This window comes from Mytilus californianus, unplaced genomic scaffold, assembly GCF_021869535.1.
Source record: "Mytilus californianus isolate M0D057914Y unplaced genomic scaffold, xbMytCali1.0.p SCAF_7, whole genome shotgun sequence".
Classification (NCBI taxonomy): domain Eukaryota; kingdom Metazoa; phylum Mollusca; class Bivalvia; order Mytilida; family Mytilidae; genus Mytilus; species Mytilus californianus.
Window position 1 is genome coordinate 97,968,689 of NW_026262723.1, and position 16,030 is coordinate 97,984,718.

Consider the following 16,030-nt stretch of genomic DNA (forward strand, 5'->3'; position numbering starts at 1 on the left):
ATATTTTTCAGAACAGTACGTCTGTCAATGTTACCGTGACCGATAAAACATGTTAATTATAAATGTAATTAGATATAAGAAGATGTGGTATGAGTGCTAATGAGACAACTCTCCATCCAAGTCACAATTTGTAAAAGTAAACCATTATAGGTCAAAGTACGGCCTTCAACACGGAGACGTGGCTCACACCGAACAGCAAGCTATAAAGGGCCACAAAAATGAATAGTGTAAAACCAAAACCATTCAAACAGGAAAACCAATGATCTAATCTATATAAAAAACGAGGAACGAGAAACACTTATGAACCACATCAACAAACGACAACCACAGAACATCAGGTTCCTGACTGATGTCTCAAAGAGTTCGACCAGTCATTCAGTTCGAGAATGCTGCATATGTACCCTCTTTGAATTGAAAAAATTCCAGGGAAATGATTTAAGTTAAACAAACCCAATACATGTGTGAAATGCTCCACTGTTTCAAAACTACCCCGAAACAAATCTTTGAACTCAATAGTATCTAACTTTCGGTACCAATTTTACAGCAACAGGTGTACATTGCACTGCATGCCTTTTATGCATCTGTGTGCTTCCTACAAGTTACTGGAGATGCGATAGGTTATGACAAAAGGACAGTTTTCCTTATGTTATAATGAGTGACAAATGCATTACTTGAATTTAAGGACAATGTCATGCAGTTGCCTACAGACGCTCAGTCCATACACAAGTTCAAATGTGGTTGTACTGACTATGTAATGTAATTATTACGTTTCAAGTTTTGCCGTCACCACCACATGTTTGCTGATTAGAGTGTCCCGGTACATTTCTTTTCACCTTATAGCTCTATAATAGATCCCACATGCCCACCTGGCATTACTGCTGCTTTTATCATGTTCCTAGCTTGAAATAGCTTTGGAATTATATGACGTGTGATGCTTTCATAGCATGAGTAACTTACATGATCGCTGCACCTGGTATTGCGTCCTTTGTAGTCTATGTGTGATTCGGATTGTTAAATACTTTCATGATTGTTTGTATTTCTGTTTGTACTTGAAGTTTCTATTGATGTCAGTGTACTATCTTCATATTTGGGTAGGCCTTGCCTCAGGCAGTTTACTTAATTACCGGAATATAATTAATGGTTACAAAAACAAGTAGATGTGGTATGATTTCCGATGAGACAACTATCCACCAGAGTTCAAATGACGTGGATATTATAAAGAAATTATACCGTACGATCTGGGTATCAATTTCCGATCATCGTTCCAGATGCGCATTTCGACAATTAATGTCTCCTCAGTGTACTCGACTGCAAAATATTTGTAAAAGTGAAAACCTAATACAAACGTTGTTGAGCTGATAACACAACAAAATGAACAAAAAATTAAAGCCAAACCCAGACAAGAAACGAGAGCACATGAGGGTGATGGATGCCAAAATCAAAAATTGTTATTAGAATAGAATTTCATAATGATTCGGGTATTGCCGAAGCATTTGACTACAGATGTATGATACAATCGGAGACATAGTTCACTAACCATGACATGAAGCAAGTGGTATGAAATGAAAAGTCCATTTGTTGCGTTTGACGCCGAGTATGGGGCCTCCTCTAAGGCTGTAAATATACCCGCTAAAACTAACGTCCACCAGCCTAGGTACGAGGTCACCTTATTTAGAGCCATGAAAACCTAAACACTATTTGACGAGATGATACAATCATAAATTCGAAAGAAATCAGGCGAAAAAAAAAATTCTATGCATCTGAGAGATCCCTTCATTTATAAATGAAGTTCTCAATGTTGTCGCTGCAGATTTATTATCATGGTACTTCTTTGTGTAGGTTTATGTAAGTGATACTCACTGCCTTTGGTGCAAACTATTTAAATGCACAGAACAATAACATGGACAAACATCAACGTATATAATTGCAAAAGTAATAAAAGTTGAAGTAAAATATCTAAGACATTTATAAGATTTAATGATATGTTATACATGAAAGCAAACTATTCAAAGCATTTAGAATTAGAACTACAAAAGTACAAAAGCAGGTAAAAAAAAATACCAACACGTTCGAGGCCTTGAGCCTTCATGCATCTCTACGTTTATTCACACACAAAGCAATCGTTATAGGTCCACCAATTCCCGCAGCACTACATTTGAGAACAATAATCCGCACGAACGCAATCAAGACAATTTACGAACAAAGACTCCAAACATTCTATTACTGTGCAAAAGTGCCCAGGAGTGAACAATCAAACTGCGTTCATCAAGTGTCGTTCTGGGCTTCAGACACTCTCTTCATGTATTCCTCGTATGACGGTGGCTCAGAACCATTACTAGGGGATGCTACAGACCCTTCGCTTGTTGTTACCAATTCATCCTGCCATCTATGTGTTATTCGAACAATGTCGAACGTGTCAGGAGAGTCGGGTAAACTTTGATCTGCTATGACAACCTCGTAGGGAGGTGGGTCTTCATTTGTCGGCAGTCGTCTAAAAAATATTGAACATCATTAAAAGTGATTCATTTCAATGAGTGTTTGCTGTTTTCTTTTAAACCGAAGTAGTTTTTTTTTAACAAAATGTCCCAACTGCATGAATGTTTCATTGATGATACAATCAAATCTTAAAAATGTTACATCTTCTGTCATTCCGTGTACCTACAAGTTTTAAATCATGTCAAGGATTCGTGTTTCCTTTTTGTTTAGTGCAATTTTAATTTGACTATGTTGAAATTCAAGCGCGATAATATACGATCGTTATGATATGATTCGGTTTTTCAATACGTCTTTTTATAATTGGTGCTTTTCGTCTTGTTTTCGATCATCCATTTTTTTTCTGATAAAGTGTCTTGTTATATTGCCTTTTATAAATGTAAAATACTTGCCCACTTTGATTGTTATCTTCATTTACTGAAACACTACACATAGTTGCTGTCGTACTACTACACTGAAACAGAATTGTCAAACCATCAACGGAAATTAAAGAGTATTGTTGGAAGAAAGTGAATGTCACAATTCAGGACATTTGAATGCTTTACTTACACTGGAAATCCTGAATACAATAAGATGATGTGTAAGTATTAAAAGTACCCACTACCATGTTTCCATGTAGTGATAAAGATTGGGGAAAGAGGTTAAACCTTTCTTGCTGATTTTTACTGACTGAAATGAAACAAGATACGACATTCTATAAACGAGTGTGTGGATGGGCAAAACGTGCAAAATAAAGGGCAAAAAATATAAAGAATATAAAAAATAGGCCAAAAAAATAAAGAATGTGAATAATGGGGTGCTTAAATATAAAGAATAGAAAATAACAGGCAATATTTATAAAGAATAGAGAAATATAGTCTACAATATTAAAAAATACAGAAATGAAAGACCCCCCCCCCTCCAGACCCTCATATAACTCGTTTTAATTGTAAAGTTTATTAATCTAACCTCCGTTATTTGTCTAGAAGAATACAGGGTAGGTTGACAGTCCCGTATAAGTATTCTCTCCCTCGTCCTTGTTTCTACAAAATGGAATTGATTGAATGTCCCTCTAGCCAAAAGTAAGGCTCCTACAACGATCAAAACAGGACCAACGTATCTTTCGGTATTACCCTCTGTGTGCCTCTCTAAATTCTGGAAAGTAACCGAGGTTACAATGACGCCAAACACCAGTAAGGCAAGTCCAGAAATTATGTAACATAATGCGTTACCAATTAAGAGAAGACAAGGGTTCTCGTACTGAATGTATCTAGCCGTGGCTGGTAAATTTCTCCAAGTAATCACAGTCTGGGTACTTGTATGCATGCCTAGCAAAGAAAAGAAAACGTAAATTCACCTTGAAAGAGTCATATCTAAAATCGACCATATCATTTTTTTCAATCGCCTTTCTTTTATTGAGCTTATGGATGAGTGTGGCGAACCAAAAGTTTGGACTATAATAACCAAAAAAGTTCAAGGTCAATTTTGTCTTCCGGAATTTGTTGAGTTCCAATTATATAAAACATTCTAGTAAATATAGTTAATTCAAACACATTTTAGTTCTAAAGTATGAACAAAACTGTAAAAAGGCATCTCAGTTCTTTTTACCATTTTTACGATTCCATTTTTTGGCATTTAAAGAGCTAATATGATAAAAGAACTGTAATTGACCCGAATATTTGCTTCCGTATTTTCTTTGACATAATACATGTTAGAGGTTGGCTATGGAAAGCCTCAGCTGTCATATATTAGAGATTTACAAAACGTTATGCTGAAGCTTAAAATGTAAAGTTAAGACAGCGTGATGTTGAATTGAGTCACCAAAATGCTAACTCTAAATTACAATATGCTAAGTTGAATTTGCGCAATGTTGACTTGCAATGACAAGTGCTTTAGTCGTGATAGTATAATGATAAGTCACGATGTTGTGATGATATGCCAAACACGCGTAACGTTGGGTTTAAAGTACATGATGTAAAGTTGACGTTGCATGATGTTAGCTTGCAGATTCATACTGCTCAGTCATCCACATCGACAGCTATGATAACAAATAAAATGAATAGCTAAAATGTATGGTGCTGACTTGTAATTAATAAATGTTGAGCTGAGATAGTAAGATGTTATATCATTGTGATATTACGATTGGTCTATCATGCAATCTGTTGATTTAAAACACCATGATGCACAGTTGAAAGTACATGATGTTAAGTTAAGATAACACGATGCTACACCACTATATTGAAACGAAAGGTTTACCATACAATTTGTTGACTTAAAACAACACGATGCAACGTGTTAAGCTAAGATGCTCACTGGAAACTACAGGACGTACAGTTGAAATTTTGTAATGCTAAGCTACGATAGCACGATGTTATATCATTAAAATGTCACAATAGGCTTATTATACAATTTGCTCATTTAAAACTACACAACGTACAGTTAAAAGTACGTGATGTTAAGCTAAGATAGCACGTTGTTATATCATTAGAATGTCACGATAGGCTTACCACACGAAATGCTCGTTTAAAACTACACGACGTACAGTTGAATGTACGTGATGTTGAGCTATGATAGCAATATCTTCTATCATAATAATATCACGATAGGCTTGCCATACAATATGCTCATTCAAAACTACACGACGTACAGTTGAAAGTACGTGTTGTTCAGCTACGATAGCACGATGTTATATCATTATAATGTCACGATAGGCTTATTATACAATTTGCTCATCTAAAATTACACCATGTACAGCTGAAAGTACGTGGTGTTAAGCTAAGATAGCACTTTGTTATATCATTAGAATGTCACGATAGGCTTACCACACGATATGCTCATTTAAAACTACATGATTTTCAGTTGAAACTAGGTGATGTTATGCTAAGATAGCATGTTGTTATATCATTTGAATGTCACGATAGGCATACCATACAATATGCTCATTTAAAACTACACAACGTACAGTTGAAAGTATGTGATGTTGAGCTATGATAGCACGATGTTATATCATAATAATATCACGATAGGCTTGCCATACAATATGCTCATTCAAAACTACACGACGTACAGTTGAAAGTACGTGTTGTTGAGCTAAGATAGCACGATGTTATATCATTATGACGTCACGAGAGGCTTATCATACAATGTGTTGACTTGAAACTACACGATTTAAATTTGAAGTAGTTTGGTCTTGACTTGAAACAGTAAAATGTTAAGTTATAAAGACAGAACGTAAAGTCAAAATAAAACAATGATATGATGACATATACTTCTGCAGAATTGAAGATTTTTGGTGTTGACTTCGAATAAAGTACAAATATTAGATCGTTTTATGTTAAATTGAAAGACAATAATGATGCGTAAAACCAGAGACATATAATACATATAATAATTGTATTATATGTCTCTGGTAAAACATTACAGAATTATGTGAATTGAAACTGCAATTCTATGGAAAAGAATGAGGGACAAATCCCCAGGATTTTTTCTTCTTCATTTGCAAGTTTGGAGGCAAAATGATATACAAAGAAAGTTTTCCATAAATTCATAAAGCAAAAGAATTACCCATCGCTATATATTACACTTGAATATAGTTTTGCCGTATATTTTACATGTTTTGTTTGGATTTTTTTTTATGATTAAAAACCAGACTTTTTTTATGAACAATATTTAAGAAAATATTTATCTATGTTGTGTGTTAATATATACAACATCATATTGTGCTTATAAGACTCATGACTGTGAGGGTCAAATTTTACTCATATAAAATCACATCTATGTAAGAGTTAGCGGAGATTTTGTATTTACCACTCCCGTTTTCCACGAAATAAAACATAAGAATCTGGAGTCTTAATCTTAAAAAACAAAGATCAACTGATATGACAAATAATACGGTAAAGCGTAGGACTGAGAGGGTCAGAGCTATATGAGAACGTGACCCCCCCCCCCCCCTTCCGGCCTTGTTTAGAGGTATCTGAAAATTTGAATTTTCTTTTCCACGAAATAAAAAAAAAAAGAATTGATAGTTGATAGAATCCTACTGCATGGGGCCAACCCAAACATAAAGTATGGTAGATTCTGTGGTATACTTTTCGCTCTTACATGAAGTCTATATGAAATTTGACCTAGAGCCTCCAGTCTAAATCGTCAACTTTCAAAAAAAAATACATCATTTACAGCAGTGCCAACCATTTTTCCAGCACCAAGTAAGATAGTACCCAGGTTTATGTATATATCCACTCGGAGAATATTTTATTTTTTTAAATTGGTAAAGTCATTAATGGACAATGACCCCTATAACTTATAATAAGAAGCCAATTAATGATTTCCGTCACTTATTTTCTTGTCCATAGTGATTTTCTTGATTCTTTGCAGCTTCTCTCTATCTATATGTGTTTTCAAAGAAAAAGGAAAAAATCAAAAACTGTAAAAATTGTTAAAGTCCATGTATTATTTTGGTATCAACAGTTTGGGCCACAGAGCATTTTGCACGCTACAGGTTATGCAGTATTGTCAGATTTTGTATAAACTATACATGGAAAACTCAATGTTAGAAAATAAAAATAAAAATTGGGATCACGAGTCTCGTTTTCTGTCTACAAAACAAAACAGATAAAGTCCCTACACATTCCATCATTAGAGACGAAATATGCCAAAGGGATTTCAAACTCATAAGTCGAAAACAGACTCACAATGCCATGGTAAAAAAAATAAAAGACGACAAAAAATAATGTTATCCGAGTTATCTCCCCTATATCGAAAAGTTGAAAAACATATGCAAAAAACGTTCTTTTATTCAAAAAAAACATATGCAAAAAACGTTCTTTTATTCAAAAACAAATAGTCGTTTTAATCAGATAAATCTCATAATTTTCTTCATCAAGATGAAAAGTACTACATATGAATAACATTCCTCTCTCAAAATGTGTATATTTTTTTAGATCTAGACCGATTGTGTGGAGCTATATGAGAATCTAAGGGAGCTACCACGTGATTTTTATGGAGGGGGATGGGAGTGGGTGTGGGGGGGGGGGGGGGGGGGGGGGGGGGGGTGCTAGGACGAAAAATTTTGTCCTGCCTTTTTTTTTAGTTGTAATCACTGTCCTGCCTTTTTATTTTTCACTCTATTCGGTCCTGCTTTTTTTTTATTAGTTTATTCTGAGTTTTTAGCTCACTGGGGCCCGAAGGGCCCCATGTGAGCTTATGCCATCACTTGGCGTCCGTCGTCGTCCGTCGTCTGTCGTCGTCTAGCTGTCGTCGTCGGTCGTCGGTACTCGTAAACTATTTCAAAAATCTTCTCCTCTGAAACTACTGGGCCAAATACCTTTAAACTTTAACTAAATGTTCCTTAGGGTATCTAGTTTATATATTGTATCCGAAGTTTTGATCCATCGACAAACATGGCCGCCATGGCTAAAAATAGAACATAGGGGTCAAATGCAGTTTTTGGCTTATATCTCTAAAACTAAAGCTTTTAGAGCAAATGTGACAGGGGATAAAATTGGTGTAATTGGTCAAGATCTATCGGCCCTGAAATTATCAGACGAATCGAACAACCCATTGTTGGGTTGCTGCCACCGAATTGGTAGTTTTAACAAAATTTTGCAGTTTTTTGTTATTATTTTGAATATTATTATAGATATATATAAACTGTAAGCAGCAATAATGTTCAGCAAAGTAAGATCTACAAAAACGTTAAATATGACCAAAATTGTCAATTGACCCCTTAAGGAGTTATTGCCCTTTAAAGACAATTTTACACAATTTGTTCATCAAGTTTGCTAACATTTAAAAATCTTCTCCTCTAAAATACAGGTGAGGGATTCAGGCTCTTGAGAGCCTCTTGTTTTTACATAAATTGTCATCCTGCCTTTTTTTTTGCCAAGTTGCTCATCCTGCCTTTTTTTTTTACACAAAACTCCTGTCCTGCCTTTTTTCAAATTTCATTCTAGCCCCCAATAAAAATTACATGGTAGCTCCCTAAGATGGCGGAAGACACTCGATCTACCCTAAGGGCAATATGTCTAATGAGGAAGAAATTTACAATTTCGGTCACGTCGAGTTACTTGTAGATCTCCTTTTGTTGAAAAGGGTTTCTGTTTTCATTTATCTATCTATTATACTGTTCAGGGGAGGGGAGAATCGAAAAAAAAAAATACACAAAAATGGATAAAAGAAGGCGAAAGATACAAAAGGGATAGTAAAAATCTTAACCAAACTGACAATGTCATGACAAAAACTCATGAGCCGAAATAAACGAGAGAAAAAAGATCAAAAGCCAAACAGCAGTATATTAAGAGCAGCATATAGAAAACCAAAAACTGAGCAACACGAAACCCTCAAAAAAGGGGTGATCTCAGGTGCTCCAGAAGGGTAAGCAGATCCTGTTTCATATGTGCCACCCGTCACTTGGCGATTTTGCAAATAAAGAAGGAATGTGTTATAATTTTCGAGGAAATCCCAAAATAAACATGAACTACAGGATGTCAAATCGATGAACGTGCTTAAGTTAGGCTCCTTTTCATAAAAAAGAATTGATGAAAATGTATTTGTATTTAGTGAACAGTGGCAAATATTACATGCATATAAGGACTAGAATATGTAAGTGTAATATGAATATGAATAAATCTTGGCTCTGTACAAGACATATTTTGCTTGCTTAGCCGAATTTTTAACAAACTAGTTGACAAACCGACTCTGACAATCTATGGAAATCTAAATAGCATCGGTTTTGATTAAGTCCAGATTTTTTGGTTTTATTTCGGAGAAAGGGGTGCGTTTTACGTACAGTGGCAAATATTACATGCATATCAGGACGAGAACATGTAAGTGTGATATGAATATGAATAAACCCTGCTTTGTTACAAGACATACTTTACTTGCCTAGCCGAATTTTCAACGAACTAGTCGACAAACTGTCTCTGACATTCTATTGATTAAGTCCAGATTCTTTTGTTTTATTTCATGGAAAAGAAAATTCAAATTTTCAGATATCTCTAACAAGACCGGGGGGTCACATTCTGATATAGCTCTGACCCTCTCAGTCCTGCGCTATAATCGTATTATTTGTCATATCAGTTGATCTTTGTTTTTTTAAGATTAAGACTCCAGATTCTTATGTTTTATTTCGTGGAAAACGGGAGTGGTAAATACAAAATCTCCGCTAACTCTTACATAGATGTGATTTTATATGAGTAAAATTTGACCCTCACAGTCATGAGTCTTATAAGCACAATATTGTGTTGTATATATTAACACACAACATTGATAAATATTTTCTTAAATATTGTTCATAAAAAAAGTCTGGTTTTTAATCATAAAAAAAAATCCAAACAAAACATGTAAAATATACGGCAAAACTATATTCAAGTGTAATATATAGCGATGGATAATTCTTTTGCTTTAAGAATTTATGGAAAACTTTCTTTGTATATCATTTTGCCTCCAAACTTGCAAATGAAGAAGAAAAAATCCTGGGGATTTGTCCCTCATTCTTTTCCATAGAATTGCAGTTTCAATTCACATAATTCTGTAATGTTTTACCAGAGACATATAATACAATTATTATATGTATTATATGTCTCTGGTTTTACGCATCATTATTGTCTTTCAATTTAACATAAAACGATCTAATATTTGTACTATATTCGAAGTCAACACCAAAAATCTTCAATTCTGCACAAGTATATGTCATCATATCATTGTTTTATTTTGACTTTTCGTTCTGTCTTTATAACTTAACATTTTACTGTTTCAAGTCAAGACCAAACTACTTCAAATTTACATCGTGTAGTTTCAAGTCAACACATTGTATGATAAGCCTCTCGTGACGTCATAATGATATAACATCGTGCTATCTTAGCTCAACAACACGTACTTTCAACTGTACGTCGTGTAGTTTTGAATGAGCATATTGTATGGCAAGCCTATCGTGATATTATTATGATATAACATCGTGCTATCATAGCTCAACATCACATACTTTCAACTGTACGTTGTGTAGTTTTAAATGAGCATATTGTATGGTAAGCCTATCGTGACATTCAAATGATATAACAACATGCTATCTTAGCATAACATCACCTAGTTTCAACTGAAAATCATGTAGTTTTAAATGAGCATATCGTGTGGTAAGCCTATCGTGACATTCTAATGATATAACAAAGTGCTATCTTAGCTTAACACCACGTACTTTCAGCTGTACGTGGTGTAATTTTAGATGAGCAAATTGTATAATAAGCCTATCGTGACATTATAATGATATAACATCGTGCTATCGTAGCTGAACAACACGTACTTTCAACTGTACGTCGTGTAGTTTTGAATGAGCATATTGTATGGCAAGCCTATCGTGATATTATTATGATAGAAGATATTGCTATCATAGCTCAACATCACGTACATTCAACTGTACGTCGTGTAGTTTTAAACGAGCATTTCGTGTGGTAAGCCTATCGTGACATTCTAATGATATAACAACGTGCTATCTTAGCTTAACATCACGTACTTTTAACTGTACGTTGTGTAGTTTTAAATGAGCAAATTGTATAATAAGCCTATTGTGACATTTTAATGATATAACATCGTGCTATCGTAGCTTAGCATTACAAAATTTCAACTGTACGTCCTGTAGTTTCCAGTGAGCATCTTAGCTTAACACGTTGCATCGTGTTGTTTTAAGTCAACAAATTGTATGGTAAACCTTTCGTTTCAATATAGTGGTGTAGCATCGTGTTATCTTAACTTAACATCATGTACTTTCAACTGTGCATCATGGTGTTTTAAATCAACAGATTGCATGATAGACCAATCGTAATATCACAATGATATAACATCTTACTATCTCAGCTCAACATTTATTAATTACAAGTCAGCACCATACATTTTAGCTATTCATTTTATTTGTTATCATAGCTGTCGATGTGGATGACTGAGCAGTATGAATCTGCAAGCTAACATCATGCAACGTCAACTTTACATCATGTACTTTAAACCCAACGTTACGCGTGTTTGGCATATCATCACAACATCGTGACTTATCATTATACTATCACGACTAAAGCACTTGTCATTGCAAGTCAACATTGCGCAAATTCAACTTAGCATATTGTAATTTAGAGTTAGCATTTTGGTGACTCAATTCAACATCACGCTGTCTTAACTTTACATTTTAAGCTTCAGCATAACGTTTTGTAAATCTCTAATATATGACAGCTGAGGCTTTCCATAGTTGGCCAATAGTTTGGAGAGCCCTTGTCCAATTTTTATATCCAAAAGGAATCTTTCTTGAGTCTCCAATAGTTGCAATAAATCTGGCTTCAAGTTCATGTGTGAGCTGCTGGCAACTTCATAAGAATGAAGATTAAAGGAACCTTTACAAACATTCCTCATTTCGTGTGGATGGTGGTAATGAGGTCAACCTAGGTTACTATTGAACTTAAATGAAATTATATTTTCAACTTCTATTACGCCCTTGATTAAGCAAGTACCATAGATCATATTAAAACAAATTACCAAAATGATACCTCTATCTGTTCAAACAAAGTATAATCTGAATGCACAGATAGATAACCAGTTTAGAAATTGTAAGATTTTTCAGAGCAATCGATAAAGACAAAAGTCATTCACGTATCCATTGAGGGTTGCTGCTAGTTAGGATGCTATTGAACTAACTTAGGTAAAGTTGAAGCCATCTAATCAACAGCTGTAGGGACGCCAACATGATTTGGTTAGCTTTTATGGAATATATGTGCCACAGATGACCACGACCACAAAGGTCCACATCTATGTTCCACTTGTCATACCTACATGCCCGTTTCACTTCCTCATAGTGTAGTCTCCATTATTTGACCTTATTTTTGTATTGTTCCTTTGTTATCGTCTTCCATTTTTGGAGCCAGTATTTTAAGTGAAAACATATTTAATCTTATTTTATTTGGAAAGAATTTGAAAAGGCATTCAATTCAAACTAAGCGTATTAAAATATTGTTTATGTGCACCGGTAGATCAGAAAAAAATATCGTATGTTTAATGATTGGTCCATCGCGGTATTGTGTCGATTTGAAATCCATAAAAATTCAGATTAATTCAGTATTGTCAGCACACAACACTTTTTATAAAGGAAGTGTGTTACTCAGAACAAACATCAATATTAACAATTCTTATTATAGATTTTATAAAACTGTATTGTGATGATTAATTCTGCAAAAGACAGAGTCGCCATGGTTAATCTAATTTGTAGTTTAAACATAATATGTGCATAATTACTTACCTATAGCAAACAGATTCTCCAAATTGGGTCAGCATTTGACAATTTACGAGGTTCCATTTCCATTAAAATTTTAAACCGCCTGGATCCATTTAATGATTAGGAGCAAGCTATACCAGCAGCAATGTTGTATTGATCGTGTGTGATATAGGTCGGTCAATAATCAACCAAATGTCTCTAAAAGACTGAAAACCGCTAAGTTTAAAACGAGGAAGACATAGAAATAGAGGAAACATTACATGTGGTTACTTTTCTGAAATGTCGTTTTTTGAATATTAGTTTTACAGCAATAGCTAATACATCCGTTCTGTATATTGTTTGTAGTAACTAATAAGTAAGCGATAAGCTATGGTATAGTTAGGGAATAGTGGTAGTAATTGTAATTTTGCGAATAGAAGTAACTGTACGCGAATGGGTGTAGAAGTAAATGAAAAGGACAAAATAAGCCATTTGGTGAAATAATAAAAAAAATGAAGAGAACTAAAATGTAGTAGTATGCGAATCGGTGCATGCATAGTATTAAGCTTACACATGTATAGTAATATATAGCAGGTGATGCTACTGTAAGAGTGTGATGGTATGAGCAATATCATGTTAAATAGTAGAAAATAAGCTGGAATAGTTCCATAAATTGTATGGAAAATATTTGTAACATTAAAAAATCAATGACAAAAGCATATCACCTTGAAAGAAATAAAAATTAAAAAAGTCGTGTTTAAATAACATATTTCATAAATGTATGAAGAATGATTTTGAAAAGAAAACGTTCCTATCCCAACAAAAGAGTGGAGAAATTGTTCTAACTGATAATGAAACTGACCATTAAGGCAACCGAGGCACATCGTTACACATTTTAAGTTATTGTTTTTATGCTGTTACAAAAATTGTCTCGCTCATATCATATTGTGATGTTCGTTTTTTGTTTTTATCAAATTATACATGATCTCAGTATCTTACTTGTACTTGCTGTTTGGTCGAGTTGCTGGTTGCTTATATGTAACGATTTGTATACATTTATTAATTGACTTTAGACGTAGTGGGTAGATACTTTCTAGTAGGTATAGTGAACTACCTTCAAGTCTTATGACATACCGTTCGCACAAAGCTAGAACACGTATGCCAATAGAGTCACATTCATAACTTATTTATAGCAATTTCTCGATGCTACAGTCGAGTCGAATTGTTTAATTCATTACCAAAATGGTTCAAATTTTCAGAAAGAGCCGATTCAGTTGTGAAATCCACAAAACGGATCTTTTGCATCATTTTTAGTTCTCACAGACCCTGTATATATTTCCAAATAAAGAAACAAAATATCATCGTATCCGTAGTTCTGAATTACTGGTATATACGACCCGTTGGTAAAATATATAACTTTAATGAATATAGAGCTGCGCCAAGAGCGCCAACGAATAAAGTTCCATAACTTCCCAATGTCGTATATCAGAAACTTATAAAAAAAAACCTAAAGGGAGCTTATTTTAATAGATATAAACCAGTCACCAAAGTTTCATGAAAACTGCTCAGAGCATTTGTTTATCAATAAACTCGGAAACATGGAATCTAAAATTAGATATTGATAATACCTATTAAAACTGATTAAAGATAAATGCATATATTTTGTTGACTTGTAGAACAAAAAAGATTGTGGAGATATGCATACTATTGCGTGTCTTGCACAATTCATCTAAAATAATTGAAAATCTCCCAATAATGTGCTATATACTTCGGTATGTTGTTATTGTTGGTGTTACCGTCCTGTTAAAAGATTGCCAATGCCATTTTATTACTTATATATATACAAATAAGAAGATGTGGTGTGAGTGCCAATGAGACAACTCTCCATCCAAGTCACAATGTATAAAAAGTTAACAATTATAGGTCAAAGTACGGCCTTCAACACGGAGCCTTGGCTCACACCGAACAGCAAGCTATAAAGGGCCCCAAAATGACTAGTGTAAAACAATTCAAACAGGAAAACCAACGGTCTAATCTACATAAAAAATGAGAAACGAGAAACACCTATGAACCACACCAACAAACGACAACCACTGAACAACAGGCTCCTGACTTAGGACAGGTGCATAAAAATGCAGCGGGTTTAAACGTTTTAACAGGCGCCAACCTTCACCCTAACCTGAGACAGTAGTGTAGCATTACAACATAAAAAGACACACTATAAAATATCAATTGAAATGGCTTAACTCGATCAAAAAGACATTTAAACAAAAACAAGTAAACATACACTGAACGAATAAGTTTGATATATGACACAATATAAATACAATATTAAAACGTAGGTGCCTATATAACAAAGACGTTACAGGTAGTAACAAAAAAGATGTAGGAAGAGTGTCAACAAGACAACTCTTACATGGGACGCAATGGCGTTAAATAAAACAATGCATTTATTTATCATGATGTCTTATGCCAATGTACTATTCTCATTTCAGGGCTCTTGTTTTAACAATTATTGTAAATTAAACGTATAATTGTATCAATGCCCCTCGAGGGTTCTTGACTGGTGGATAAAACTATTAATCGTCTTATCTCTCTAGCTTGGATATTTATAAATAGTCTTTCAATAAGTTAAATTATTACGAAATACTTATAGATAAGCGGTCCATGGTACCTCAATTCAGGTTTTTTAAAAAAAAAAATTTTCAGGAAGCCCTAATGACCCATCAGATAATAGGGATGTATCAGTAAAGAGTTGTCTACATGGTCAAGCTACAATATAATATGTCTATTAAGTTACCAACATTGTCCCAAAAAAATGTTAAGACACATATCTTAATGAGAAATCAAATTGCACACGAGCAGATTTTGTGATATCTCAAAGCGTTATTGCAAAAAATTGCAAAAAATGAGAATGATTGAAAATTAAAACATGTTCAAATGTTGGCGTTAGGCGAGAAAATACTTCATATTTGTTTTTCGTTCATTATTTTGTACTTAAATCAGGCCGTTAGTTTTCTCGTTTGGATATTTTTACATTTGTCATTTCGGGGCCTTTTGTAGCTGATTATGCGGTATGGGTTTTATTCATTGTTGAAGGCCGTACGGTGACCTATAGTTGTTAATTTCTGTGTCATTTGGTCTCTTGTGGAGAGTTGTCTCATTAGCAATCATACCACATATTCTTATTTTTATATTCAAGTGCCTTCAAGATTTACTTAAATAATTTAGTAGACTTTTTTTAATTGTGATATGAATAAGAGAGATGTAGTGTATACAACAATGAAATACCAACCAAACACCGTCAAAAAGACCTAAGACATCTACAGAGTA

General features: G+C 34.1%; 1 protein-coding gene across 1 annotated transcript; it reads right to left on the reverse strand.

Moving 5' to 3' along the window:
- Window positions 1-1,948: 1,948 nt before the first annotated feature.
- Window positions 1,949-12,874, reverse strand: LOC127708825 (uncharacterized). The gene is made up of 4 exons (XM_052213976.1): window positions 12,743-12,874; window positions 3,442-3,800; window positions 2,886-2,947; window positions 1,949-2,491 (listed from the first exon to the last, which is right to left on the reverse strand). The coding sequence occupies exons 2-4, from the start codon at window positions 3,796-3,798 to the stop codon at window positions 2,266-2,268; spliced, it is 645 nt and encodes a 214-aa protein (XP_052069936.1). The 5' UTR covers window positions 3,799-3,800; window positions 12,743-12,874; the 3' UTR covers window positions 1,949-2,265.
- Window positions 12,875-16,030: the final 3,156 nt, after the last annotated feature.

Excerpts from the sequence above, each read along its gene's own strand:
- LOC127708825 (XM_052213976.1), bottom strand. The coding sequence starts at position 3,798 with ATGCATACAAGTACCCAGACTGTGATTACTTGGAGAAATTTACCAGCC. Across the intron at positions 2,948-3,441 it reads CTTCTAGACAAATAACGGAG|TGTAGTAGTACGACAGCAAC; the intron begins GTTAGATTAATA and ends ATTCTGTTTCAG. Across the intron at positions 2,492-2,885 it reads GAAGATAACAATCAAAGTGG|ACGACTGCCGACAAATGAAG; the intron begins GCAAGTATTTTA and ends AATATTTTTTAG.